Below are 14294 nucleotides of genomic sequence, written 5' to 3' on the forward strand. Positions count from 1 at the left end.
TTCAAATAACTGTTTTTCAGTGCTACTGCAATGTTTGATACTGGATTAAAGCAGCATTTTAAAATCCGTTCACTAACTGTACTTGTATAGTGTACCATATCTTGAAGATGAGTACTTGCAGGCAACACCATTGATAATTGTGTGATTTCTTAGTTGAGCATCCACATTGACACAACAATGCAGTCTCCCCTGTTCAGTCCAGCTTGAGCTGGCCACCCAATAAATACATTTTAGAAATTCTTGATGATATTCACCACATACTTCACATACTTGCCTCCTTGTTTTCCTAGATTAATCTGCGGCATTCAACACTGTCGACCAATCGTCCTTCTCAAAATCCTTGAACAAAGAATGGGCCTCGAAGGTTCAGTCCTTTGTTGGTTCAGGTCTTTCATACCTGATCGTTTGCATCTATTCAAGTTAGGAAACTTCACTTCCAGTCTTAATCAGGTTTCCAACGCTGTACCGCAAGGCTCCATCTTGTCTCCAGTTTTTCAGTTTGTGTTGAACCCCTCTGCCTCTTATTGTAAGTCCCTGGTATACGCAGACTACACACAACTATATTTAAATCTCACATCATGAAACAAATATCTACACTCCAAAGGGGTATGCAGCAGAAACATGCAGAGGGAACTGAAAACTGCAGCAAATTAAACCTCTTGAAAGTTGAAGTATTACTTTTATCTCAAAAACCTACCAATAAATGAAGCCTGACCTCATCAACAGGCTCTTTGCTTCTTGCGTTCTTCTTCTGCCTTTGTTTTTTTTTTTTTTTTTTTTTTTTTTTTTTTTTGAATTCTGCCAAAGTTCTTTTACTAGATCCCACCAATGTCCAATAAAAAGGGACATTCAAACTGTATTTGAGTGCCAGAGGATTAAGTCAAGGCATTTGAGTGCCAGAGGATGAAGTTAAGGATACGGGCTTCGATCCTGTTCGGCATTGTATTCAGGAGGTTAAGTTTATGATTCTACCAGCAAACGATGTACTTATGGTGAAGTTTGTTCCATTGGTTCTGGTTAAGGAGTGTATGGTTTTACAGGTACTTTGTGTAGTGGAAGTGATTTTAGCAGTAGGTGCAGATCTTTTTTTTTTTTTTTTTTTTTTTTTTTGAAACCGTTTATTGCAATCTCAAGAATATACAAGTATGGGCCTACAACCTTCCGGCCGGCCGCTAGAATGACAGGAGCATATGACGTACGTTCAAAAACACTTGGCCTTGCAGAGAAGCAGAATCAGGAGGTATCAACGTCGTGGGCCACATCACTCTGACCCCGCAATACGGTTTCATTTTATACAAACAACACGAAAAATCACACCCGCAAGGCAACCCGCAATCGAAAGTAACAGCACGTGCTCCCCGAATGGGGGACCCCAGCCATCCACAGGAGTCTAAAGAGGGGAAGGGGAACAGATCGAGGACTGGGGGAACTCTGTGCCCGGGGCTGGGGAAAGGAGTCAACTAAGGGGACGGGGTTGGTGAGACAGCAGGCAGCAGTGGTGGCGCGCAGATACCCCCGCGGTAGGCGTTCCAGGGGCCCCATACCTTCACCCATGCCCCAGGCTTACCCCTCGCCACATACACCACCTTTTCTCGGAACATGCACCAATCCATGTGTTCTTTCCAGGCCGACACCGCCGGGGTCTTCTGCCTTTGTTAAATCCCTAGGCTTCCTTAATGATCACTCCTGTCTTTAGTCCTCGTGTGAACACATTTGCCTAACCTGCTTTCTTTGCCACCCTGTAGCAAACATTAATTGTGCTGACTGGCATAGTTAGGTATGCGTTCTTATGTCTCTCTTTTTTCATGCAGACAAATGAAGTCATTTAGGGGACATCCTACTATGTCAAGATCCATGGTGTCCCATGGTTTCTCTGAGTAAGACTTTAGCCATTTGAGTAGTATTAACAGCTGGGTTGCTGAGTTGTAGGTCTGGATTTCTGGTGGGGCCAGTCCTCCTCTGCTCTTGTTTAGTTGTAAAAGTCCGTGATGTACTTGGTATAGCCCCTTTCTTAATAAATCTGATTGTGACCCGTTTTAATCAATTTAAGAAATCTTTGTCTACTGAAATTGGAAGGGCTTAAAAGCAGTAAAGAAATGTTGGTATGATTTTCATAGTGATCACGTTTTTTTGATGCATGCAGTAAATAAATAGTCTTATCCTCTGTTAAGATCCCTCTTGACCTTTAGCAGTGGTGAGAAGTTAGATGCATATTATTGATGGGGCTGCACTGTGATTTTAGTAATCAAATATTTAATATAGGCCATAGCCCATCGAAAGGGGCATTTTCATTTCAGTAGCTGAACTAGTTGTGGCAGCAGCTTATATATTTTTAATTAGAAAATTATCAAAAGTTAAAATGGATAGTACCATACATTAATAACATTTAATTATAAAAATATATATGTTAAGGTGCGGTGTCATAACATTCTTCAAGTGGCCAACTTACGCAATGTCTAGATTTTTTTTAAATCCCTGAAAGGGATCCGGGCATACAATGAGCAAAGCCCTTCATAACTGGGTCCCACAGCTTTTTCAACCTTTTGGCCTATGATGAATATTCGTAAATTCAAAGACATGAATGAACTTGTGCCAGAACAACCTGGAATCAAGTGGTTTGCTTTGTAGCCAAGCCCTAGCATTACACAATCTAGCCTCTGTAAAAGCATAAAAATATATTGAATCCAGTTTGGGTTTAATAGAACTAGAGTAATCCAACATAATGAGCTTAGTAGTGATAATCAAATTCACATTGTAAAACATTTAATTTATTAAATACTGGAGCCCAAAATAAATAAAGAGATGGGCAAGTATTGAAAATATGAACAGCTTCTGCCCCTGGCGCTCCTTAACGGAAACAGTCAGGCTTGTTTTAAACAATCTATTAGAAGTATACCATGTGCCATATAGGATCTTTAAAAAATGAGCCTTGTAAACTCCACGTCTTGGCGAGCTGCTGGGTCCACAGATTCCAAGATCCACACTTTCTGTCCTGGCTGGTAAACAGTCAGTGCCTCCTTTTGTCATGCCAATCTTTCTGAAGTTCTTGGTTTGCCTCAAGCATTTTGCTCGCCTTCTTCATGTAGTCAGCCTTGAGAGAACGCAGGCCCAGTATACAGTATACTATGTTCTGTTTAGGAGTTTTTAGAGGTTGCTACCATCCTTCTTTAACCAGACGCAATGGATCCCTAACTAGATGTCCAAACAGAAGTTCAAATGGGCTGAAGCCCATCCCTATCTGGGGAACCGCTCTGTAGGATAAGACAAGGCAAGGTATTAAGACATCCCATTTACTTCTGAGTTTGTCTGGGAGTCCAATGATCATACCTTTAAGGGTCTTGTTGAACCTTTCAACAAGCCCATCGCTGTGTGGGTGGTAGTGTGTGGTGAACTTGTAGTTAACACTACACTCTTTCCACATAGCTCTGATGTTGCCAGACATGAAGTTAGTACCGCTGTCTGACAAGGCCTTCTTAGGAAATCCAACTCTGGAAAAGAATCCCTGGAGGGCCATAGCCACTGTAGGAGCTGTGGTGGCCCTAAGGGTAATGGCTTCTGGATATCTAGTGGCATGGTCCACCACCATTAGGATAAAACTGTGTCCAGATGCTGTTGGAGGGCTTAAGGGACCTTCAGTGTCTATCCCTACCGGCTCAAAGGCACCCCAACCACTGGTAGTGGGATCTGGTAGTGGGATTAAGGGGGCTTTTGTAGTGCCACCAGACTTACTACTGGCTTAGCAAGTGACACTCGAGCCACAAAACTCCTTGGTATCCTCAGTCATGTGGGGCCAGTGAAAGTGAGGAACAAGCTCGTCCCAAGTCTTATTTTGCCCAAGATGTCCTGCAAAATCTGTGCAAGGGTCAAAAGGCATCTCATGAACATCTGAGGTATGACCAACCACTGGTGGCACCAGGCTTAGGGTCTCTACTCTCAGAATACAGAATCCCATATTCCCGATAAGTCCTATGAGACCCACTGACATTTCCTGCTTCCTCAGCAGTAGCTTGCTCTCGGAGTTGTTCAAGAGATGGGCAGGCCTTCTACTCAAGGCTCAATTCTTCCCTGGAACGTCCCCCTGCTCCCAGTAGCTCTGCCGTGCCAGCCCAAGCTCCTCTGGGGCAGTTCCTTCACAGATACTGAGATCAACTCTCTCAGGAGGCTGATTCTCACTGGAAGTCTGAATCCTTACCCTTCCTGCTCTCTCTTCTTGGGAGCTGGCTTATTCTGGACTCCTTCAGTGACTAACTTCTTGACCTGAGCCCTAGTGACAGCAAAGACACTGCCTGAAATTCCCAGCATTTCTGCATGGGTCCTAAACTACAATTCAGACCAAGCTGAAGTTTCCACATTATTGCCCAGGATATACTCTGCAGGGAGTTTGGAGGATACCACAACTCTTTTTAGGGCCAGTTACCCAACTCTTTTAGGGTCAGTTACCCTTCCCCAGCTGAGATTGACTACTGCCATGAGATGATCTGTCCTGACATGGTCAGCATTGTTGACTTGATAAATCTGACCAAGTAGAATTTGTTCAGGAGACAAAAGTTTATCTGTCACCATAGTGACACTGGCACCTGTGTTCCTGTAAGCTTCAGATTCATGACCATTAATAAGAGGCTGTTGTGCCCAAGTTAGTGGGGCTTACAGCAAGAGTGGCAAGGTCAATTCCGCCTTCACAGACTAAGAGAGCTGAGTGGGTGTTCTGACTAGGCCAGAACCTATTACAGTACCGAAGGTGAACCTAGCTTTTTTCTTGTACTACTACTACCAATGCTACTGCTAGGGATACTAGGGGGTTTAGTAGTAGTATTATTGTTGCAAGTATCTGGGCCAATGGAATCTTTCGCCCTATGGCCTTTTTCTTTGCATACCTATAACAAATGTTTCTTGCTAGAGGATGAAGAAGATTGGGTCCCAACCTCAGAGGAGGATTTTTGGGGGCCTTTTGAACACTCGTTCTTTTCTTCAGATTTCTCCCCACCTTTCTCTTGGGACTTAGAAGAATTCTGCTTCTTCTTGTCATTACCACCATGAGTCTTTTGTTTCACCCTGGTGCTAACCCATTTGTCTGCCTTCTTTCCCAGTTCTTGGGTAGAGGTCAGATGCGAGTCCACCAGCTACTCGTGCAGTTGTTCATTCTGACAATTCAGGATGTGCTCTCATTAGTAAATTTTACAGTCCTTCATAATCATGTACATTATTTCCATGGAGCCAGACTTCCAGAGCCTTAATAGCACTATCAGTGACATCTACCCAGTCGAGAGTGTTCCTTCTGTGTCTCTTTAAAGATGACCCTGTATTGCTCAGTGGTTAACCCAAATCCATCTATTAATGCACTCTTCAACACTTAGTAGTTATCTGCATCTTCTTCCCCCACAGTTAAGAGTTTATCTCGATCTTTGTTTGCAAAGTAGAGCCACACTGCCCCTGAGGAACCTTCTGAAGTTTAGAGGCCCTCTCTAGAGCAGTGATCCACATATGGGTTTGATCACCTTCCCTGTAAGGAGGGACTATCCTTCAAGTTCCCAGTGTCAAAAACGTGTTCCCTGACCATAGGTTCACTGGTGCTGCCACCATGTGATTCTAATCTCCAATTCTTCCTTGCTCCCTGAGCTTCTATGGAGTCCTTATCTAGGGCCAACTTTTCTTTCTTGAGCCTGAGCTTGGCTCTCTCAAGTTTGAGTAGGTGGTACCTCTATCTAAGGGGTCCTCCCTCCTTCTAGAGATGGAGGCCCCTATTGATGTAGAAGAGAAAGTTTAATTAACTGAGGAGGGCCTGAACCTCCCCTGAACCCTTTGTGCCCTCCCAGGAGGAATAAAGGGGGACCTACCTCTAGGACTTCCTTCTACATCACTAGCACAATTCTCTGTGGGACTAGGGTTCTCTAGTAAGGAGTCTTCAGACTCCTCCTGCTCTTGATCAGAAGCAGAGTCATTGGTATTGGACACCCCTGACTCTTCCTCTGGAGCATCACCACCCATACACGAGTTATCCTGCTCCTCTGACCCACCAGGAGTATGGAGGTCATCCTACAGAAGCCTCGCTAAGAGAATATCTTTGGTGGGGTTGCTACCAGTCTTGAGTTTTCTAGCTGCACACAGGGTCCTAAATTCATGGAACCTAAGACCGCTGTATCTAGAGGACTGAGCCCCACTGGACTCACCAACCTGAGACATGGTACTAGTTGTAGTGCACCTACCTACCCACCCTAGCGATCCTAAACTTCCAAAGCTGGGAGAAGGGTTGTGCTGGGACCCTTGACAGCCAATTTAAAAGGTCAGTTGAACTTACTTGACAAAAGTATTTATATGTACCTACCTAGTGATGATTTCTCATATAACCTTCACCTGGTTAAATGCTCAACCTCTGCACACCAATGTAGGAGGCTGGCTTAGTATATGGTGCATTCTCAAAGGAGTGATGCCCCTTGCACTAATCCAGGCAACCCTTACTGCGATTTTAGTGGTTTATGATGACCTTAAAAGATCTCAAGGGATTAGCTGTGGAGAGAAGCCTTCACGCTTATATTGAAGGAGTGTAAAGAGGCTTGTTTTACCACATTTAATCAAGAGTGTAGCTTAGACGAGTAAAACCACACAGTGGGTATGAAAAATAAGTCTATTAACACAACACAATCACTATCACTTGGTATATCTCCTTTCCGGACAGGAATACTTCAAAGAATTAAGGTAAGTAGCACAAATATATAAACTGGTCTTCACAGGGTGACAAACCCATATGCTAAATAAGTGGAATACGAACTGCAAAGGACAACAGGACTTGGACCAAAGGACTTAGAAGAACTTGGAGAACCAGGACCACCCAAGGTAAGTACCAGGAACACCAAGGAGTCTATTTGCAGAGTAGAAACGCAGCCGCATGTTCAGTAGAAGTCAATGGAGATTCTGCTGTTGCAGTTTTAAAGAAGGACCCTTCCCAGAGGACCCCAATTTAACCCTTTGGGGGACGGAAGGTTGGAGAGCCAACCCACCTGTGGATGCTCGAGGAACCAAGTTACCTGTAACACGGAAGCTGGGTGCATAGGGGTAAAGTGACTTAGGAACCTCTTGTTGATGACAATGGGTGACTCAGGAAGAAAGGCCTCTGGAGAAGTCTGTTATGATTTCTGGTGGCATAAAAGAGTGGATTCTTGAATATGAGAACCTGCACGCAGAGGGGACAGAGTCTAAGCCACGCTGAGATGACCATGAGGCATGGAAGTACAATGCCTACCCTTAGCAGGAAGTTCAGAAGAGTTCACTAGGATCTTGTCGCTGCTGATGTGGGGACCCAGCGACGCTGCAGAAGACAGGGAGCCATTCACGAGTTGTCCCACGTCAGATGTTGCTGTTCAGGTGGTCGATGTCCGGCGGGAGCACCAACAAGCCTTGGTAGCCCCGACTGGAGTGGAAGGCGAAGCGATGCAACTGTTGGGACAGGTAAGATCCAAGTTACTCCCGACGTGCCGTAGAGTCAGGGCAGGCCCTGTGCAAGCAGGGAAGCCCACCAAAGCAGATGAAGACCCTCAAGAGGACCCACAGGCCAAAGGCACAGGAGCCGCAAGAGTACCTCAGGCAGTTAACGAAAGATGGAGGCCTGCTATGAAAGAGATGCAGGGAGGATAAGAGATGAGATGAGGTGCTGGAAGCTGGAGCTTCTTGAAGCCCGAAGAACTCTGGTGCAGAGCCAACAAGCCTTTGCAACAGCAAGTTGATGTGGTGCACAGGGGTCTAGACCCAGCAGCTCTGACGAGGAATACTGTCCTCCAAATTGCAGGTAAGACAGGTCAGGCCTTTGGGGAGCCACAGATCCACCACCTCAGTTGCTGAACCTTAGGAAGTCTGTAGGACAACGGGCGCATCAGACCAGTCAGGTTCGATGCGGTGCCTGCAGATGCAGGGGAGTGACTCTTTTACTCCAAGGGATATTACTTTGGATGTCCTTGATGCCTATAGGTCCCTGGAGATCCTGAGAAAAGCACAGACGAGGCACAATACTTTCAGAACAGCGAGACCAGGAGCAGCAGGAATCTTCCTTGATGCAGTCTTGGTTCCAGGTGAAGTCCAAGTGATCAGACGGTCTAAGAGTGTCTTAGTTTCAGCGGTGAGTTTTGTTCCATGACGAATCTGAGGAACCACCCATGGGGGAGCCCTTAAATACCCAAGGAAATGGTTGGAATGACTCTGGGATCCCTCCCAGAGCAGGGGCTAGACTGGTGAGAGGATACTCCCCTGTCCTTTGTCCAGTTTTATCCCAGAGCGGGAGCCAGGGGTTCCTGATCTAGCTCAAATCGGTGTCTGCAAGGAGGGCACCAAATGTGCCGTTTAATACAGTCTGGTGACGCTGGAAAGCCTTGCCTGGGAGTTGGTCACACCTACCTTTGACAGGAAACTTATTGTTCTACTTTACTCTGCTCGATCTCAGCTCAGCAGCAGGAGGGCAGAACTGTTTGTGTGGTCAGGGGCAGCACTGGTTTGCTGTCAGCCCCTGAAAGGCTGTAAATGGGTGTACAGGGGGCTCCTCTAAGGAGCGCCCCAGTACATGGGATCATACCTCCAACACTGTAATCGTTTCTGAGGTATGAATCCAACATGTTTGATATCAAACATGACAAGGTTGAGCGTAGCCTTTTATATAGTTAGACATCTTGAAATGAATGATGTCCACTATGTCTTAAAATGACTGACCGTACTTTTAAAGCCTGGTGAATCAACTCTGGAGTTTGCAGGGGTGTCCAGCTCATGGAGGGGCACCCTCACACTTATAACAAAGCACCCTGCCGTCAGGACTGATGGGCCTACCATAGGGATGACTTAAAGGTTTTAAGTGTGGTGAGCTCAGATATAAGGAAACTTATATCTGTTGTGAGAGGTGCAAGCACCATCTCTCACAGGCTGCAATGGCAGACCTCTAGTACGAGTTTGAGTGGACTCCCATGGTTGGCAGAATACATACTGCAGCCCATGGGAGACCCCTGGTGTACCTATGCCCAGGGTAATTTAGTACCATATACTAGGGACTTATAATGGTACACCAGCAGACAAGTTTGGAGTTACAAAAGTATTTACCAAAGCGATTTTGAGAGAGAGAGCACAGATGCTGGGGTCCTGATTAGCAGGATCCCAACAGACTGCAGTCAAAACATACTGACACCAGGCAAAAAGTGGGGGTAACCATAAAAGAAAGATCCTACTTTCCCAAAAGCATCCATAGAAAACCCCCTAAAACCATGTTGAACGCCTTTTAGGCGTCAAGCTGAATCAAACCTGCAGGCTCTCCCTGCGTTTTCCTCAACTTCCAAAACCGAAATAGTCATGTTAATATGTAGTAGTGTCCTGTCCCTGATGAAGCCATGCTATATGTCATCAACTAACATAGTGATGACAGAGGTCAAATGATTAACCAAGATGCGAGTATAGATTTTTGTGTCTGTATTCGTTAAAGAAATCGGACGGTACGATCCACAATTAAGAGGGTCTTTGCCCTTCTTTGGAAAGATCGGAATATATGCTTCCCCCCCAAGATGCTGTCACAGATTGCAAAAAAGGCTGTGGAATCGACTAGTGATTCCAATCTAGGGACAAGAATATCAGCAACAGTTTTGATAAAATTCTAAAGTAAATTGAATAGGGGCTTCAAGCTTTTCCTCAAGCTCATTGCGACAGCGCTTTCAGAATTTCTCATGAAGTAATGGAAGCTTCTTTGAGTGGTAGATAAGCAGGGAATACTCCTTCACTGTTGCTACTGAGGGGGTAGTTGGCTCATGATTTCAAGTGGCATAAAATTCCTGTAATACCGCTAGAATATCCGGAGGCCCTGACTAGTAGACTAATAGTGATTGTATTTTTCGATTGCATATCTCCTCACTTCCTAGAAGCCGGCCCATCTCTTCACTGTTTTCAAAGCAAATAGCCTATTTTGACCTTGATCCTTGATAGGCTCTGTCCCAGATCTCCTTTTATAGTGTCATGCACTTGATTGTTAATTGCTCCAGTGTCTTTTCTGCTTCATGGGTGGCCCTATTAGCCAAAGTGTAATTCCAAAACTAAAAGATCATCGCAAGCCTTCTATGCCCTAATTCTATTCCTCCTGCCCCGCAACCCTCAGTGCCAGACCTACTAGAACTCCAAGAGGCATAGCTAAGTCACCCATACATCTGGCCAAACAGCCCTAAGGCAGGGTGCACTATACCTCTTGTGGGAGCTTAGCTGCATGAGCAACTATGCCCTTATAGTGTCTAAGTCAATGCTTAGACATTATAAGTGAACAGTGAAGACATGAGTACATGGCCTGGTAGCTTGTCAATACGATTTCCACAGCTCCATGATGGCTTCACCGAATTCTCAGATGTTTGGTTACAAACATCTCAGATTAATGAGCCCACAATGATGCCAGTGTTAGATTCATTAACAAATGTACTCGGAGGGCACCTCAGAGGTGCCCTCTGAAAACCTACCATACCACTAGTCTGGTCTGCACCAGCCTGTCACTTCTAGACATGTTTCTGACCCTCTGAGGTATGAGCAGTTTGTCCTCGTGGGTCAGAAACAAAGCCTGCTCTGGGTGGAGATGCTCCCTCCGAGCAGGAACAGCATTGAAGGGTGGTGAGCCTCAAAGACTTCATTTCCTTTGTAATGCTGACCAGGGCCTCTCCTGCTAGTGGAGATGCTGCCCCCCCTGACCCAGCCCCACGTTATGCAGCAAGATCGGTGGGAAAGTCAGTAAGCTGGAGAAATGTGTACCCTGTCAGCCAGGACCACCCATAAGGTGTCCTGAGCTGAAGTGACCCCCACCTTTGAAAGTCCTCCATATTGTTTTAGAGGATTATAGCCAATAGGGATAGGGGTATGCCACCTCCCTACAGGGTGTGGACATACAAAGAATGTAGCCACCAGTAAGGTAAGTAGCCCATTGGCTACTACATTCTACCCCCTGTGACACCCCTAAAACTAGTAACTTCCATTATTCGCTCAGATAATTGTACCACACAGTTTAATCCTTGGTGAGCAATAGCACCTCAATTTTTAAACTGGTTAGAAATCCAGATTTCATGCTGTTTAGTTAATTGAATTCCATAACCAATTCTTCTGTAACGGAGGCCAATCTATAGTGCACACATCTGTGCTATTGCTTCCTCACTTCATTTCTTATTCACGGTGCTTAAATAAAACAGAAGCTCCATAACTACTGCAAAGAGAAGGGGAGAACCTATCATACCCTTCCCCGAGTAAAACCCCTTTGAGCCCTGCTCATTTCTTTTAATGGCATGTATGTAGGCAGTTTGGTTGTTGTATGTCTCAATAACCCAAGTCACAGACTCCTCATTCCCTGTTTTTCCTAAACCTTATTTAGGTTGGGTTAGCTAAGTAAATTGCAGTGTATTGTCCTCTCTTTTACCAGTGATTGGAATACCTAATTCCATTAGCTTGCTTCACATAACACTCATTTGAACCTCGTGGGTCATTCTCAAGAGCATTTTATTAACACTCCAAATGGGGGTACTTTTGATTACTCGATAAATGAAAGCTTTAGCAGTCGTGAAGGTTTATATGATGAAGATAGGTGTAGATCCTTTAGCAGGAAAGGCATGTTTTAAATAAACAGCTGATTGTTCCTTGTTGATTTGTTTCTCGGTAGGTTGAACAAGTTCAATGCTGCATTTTACAGTCAATTATGCTTTACTAATCATGAGGTTCTCCAAGCTTCAAACTTGTAGAAATCACATTACCCTTCATCCCACACTCTTGGTGCCCCTTCATGCACTTGCATTGCCTCCTGTTGCCCTTCCCTCTCACCCTAAAGCACTCACACTATACCCTGTCGCTGCAACGTTGCATTTTAATACTGTCTTGTTTCCCATCCCATCAGTGCTGTTAGTTGATGCAACATCTGTAAATTAACACTGGTAATCTTTCAGAGTATGGAAATGGTATTGTAGCTCTCACTGCTGCCTTGATTGATGTAGCCTTATACTTTATAGCCCTCAACTGCAGGCTGGATTGCAAATATGTTTTTTTTATTGCTTAAAGTTATTGCCCTTTTATTGTCAAGTTATGACTTGTTGAAATACACTGAAGGCTATTTCTACTGCATGAATGGATTAAAGTATGCATTTTTCCCTTTAGTATCCCACTCTGTGAGTGGAACAGACGACTCTCAGCTGAGGGGTTTGCTTTCCTCTAGCCAGTCGAGTCCACTAATACTCCAGACTTCCTCTCTACCCATGCTCAGTGCCTGCTTCAACAAACTATTTTCCATGTTGCAAATTCATCATGTACAGGTATGAATAGCAAATGTTCATTTTTGTAAATGCATATTAAAGTTGCTCATCCAAAAATTAACAAGTCTTCTGTAGGTTGTAAGTATTAGGATGTGTGTATTTAAATGACAAGCAATGAAACACAGTGGCTTTCCTGAGGTGTGGTAAATGTTAAGGTTGCAAAACTCAGCTGCTTTGGGGTACTTAATTGTTTGAATGCTAAGTAATTATTCTCAGTGGGACCCTTTCAAAGTCTCAGATGAAGAATGTGTATTTATTGTTTAGGGTACAAATAGGATTCACTTCTGATGACTATTTCTAAGAGGCGATTTCTCACCCTCTGAATTTCCCCAAACACCAGAATGGCTCTGGAAACTTTTGCAACCGTGTCAGCCTGCCGGCAGGTGGCACCATCTGCCTTAGTCGCAATTGCATCACACCTTTGAACATGATGGCACAGAACGGCTGATAGGCACTACCCCTGTGTGCTGATGTTAGTTCTTCATTTTCCACACCATTTGATGCAGATCTAGCTCTCTATTTGCACTATTTTGTTTTCTTACTGAACCCCTTACAGTTAATATTGTTTTGTCAGTATGCAGGCAATACGTAGGAAAGTGCGTCTTTTGGACATGGTTAGCCCCCACTTTTTGTCTGGAAATGATATAAGATCGACTGGAAGTGCATAGGGCCCCTGTAAACCTGGTCCTCTGTGCCGGAAGCTTTCCTTTGTTTCCCTAACAACTTCAGTACCCCTTGTAAGTCCCTAGTAAACGGTGCCCCTGTTACCTAGGGCATTGGCACTGAAGAGGGACTCCCAAGGGGGTAGCAACATGAATTGTGCTACCCTAGGGACCCCTTACCTAGACCATGCACCCTGCCTTCCGAGACTGCGTGTCTTGGTGCAGACAAAACCGAAGAGTCAACATGACAAATCCATGTGTGCCTTGCCCACAGGCAGTGCATGGGATATAGGTAAGATAGGTCATATACCCTAAGGCAAGGTGCAATATATCTCTTGTAAGGACATATCTGCATGAGCAGATAGCCCCTGCAATATCCATGACGATTCTTGGATATTGTAATTGAACAGGGAAGCCATAGAAAGTACATGGGCTGGACTCTCGTCATTATGAGTTCCCCAGCACCATGCTTGCTTAGCTGTATTATGGGATGTTTGGTACCGAACAGCTCGTCTTAATAAACCTGCACTGATTCCAGTGTCAGATTTATCTGATAGAGACTACTAGCTGCAGATTCCTTAACGTAGAATTATCCCCAGGCGTGAGACTGGACCCGGAAAACTTTCTTGCCCAGCATCTCTGCGCGTCAGGGGGCGGTACTACGCGACTCTGCCCCGACGTCATCCGTGGGTGTGACGTCAGCGAGGTCGCATAAGCCCCACCCCGGCGCGCTGACGTCAGATCTCTTCTTTTCCACGTGCAACGCAGACCAGGATCGTGTTCCTGGCCTGGTTCAGGCCTTCTTTTTACGCTTAGCATTTTCATGGGTACAGTGTGCGAATGCCTTCGGGCTTCAAGACGTGCTCGTCTTGCGCACGTCAGATGTCGGCGACGGATCCTCACCCCATCTGTATGTGGGGTTTGGGGGAGCACCACGACTCAACGGACTGCGAGGCGTATCAGCAAATGAAGCTGAAGTCCCGGCGGGAGCGCTGAATGAAACTCCTTTTGGCGCTCTTTTCCCTGGTGCGGGGGCGACCAGAGCCCAGATGGAGGCCTATGCGGTGGCCTTGCAGGCCTCTTTGACTCTTCCTTCTTCTCCTTCTCTTCCTGGGATGTCTGCGTATCCCTAGCCGTGTGCGGGGATTCCTGGAGTGTTGCCGGCTGCTCCGGCCCCGGCGCAGACCGGTTCGGATCCAGGTTCGGAGGATGTGGTGCCGTCGGGGTGCGGCCCTTCGGGGTTCCCTCCTTTGGACCACGGCGCCTCTGCCTCGCCGCAAACCCCCGTGGGGTCCCTGTGGTGTCGCGGGAGGTTGCCGGGGCTCGGGCGTGTCCTCGAGTCCCCCTC

The 14294-nt window shown here is 45.7% G+C and overlaps 1 protein-coding gene across 1 annotated transcript in view; it reads left to right on the forward strand.

The window, feature by feature from the left end:
* The window catches only part of BIRC6 (baculoviral IAP repeat containing 6), a 1973616-nt gene that overhangs the window by 1103791 nt on the left and 855531 nt on the right, over positions 1-14294 (forward strand). Inside the window, exon 41 of the mRNA XM_085609819.1 lies at positions 12130-12284. Within this exon, the coding sequence (XP_085465945.1) occupies positions 12130-12284 (155 nt within the window). The remainder of the gene's footprint in view (positions 1-12129; positions 12285-14294) is intronic.

Source organism: Triturus cristatus, chromosome 6 (assembly GCF_964204655.1).
Source record: "Triturus cristatus chromosome 6, aTriCri1.1, whole genome shotgun sequence".
Taxonomy (NCBI): Eukaryota; Metazoa; Chordata; class Amphibia; order Caudata; family Salamandridae; genus Triturus; species Triturus cristatus.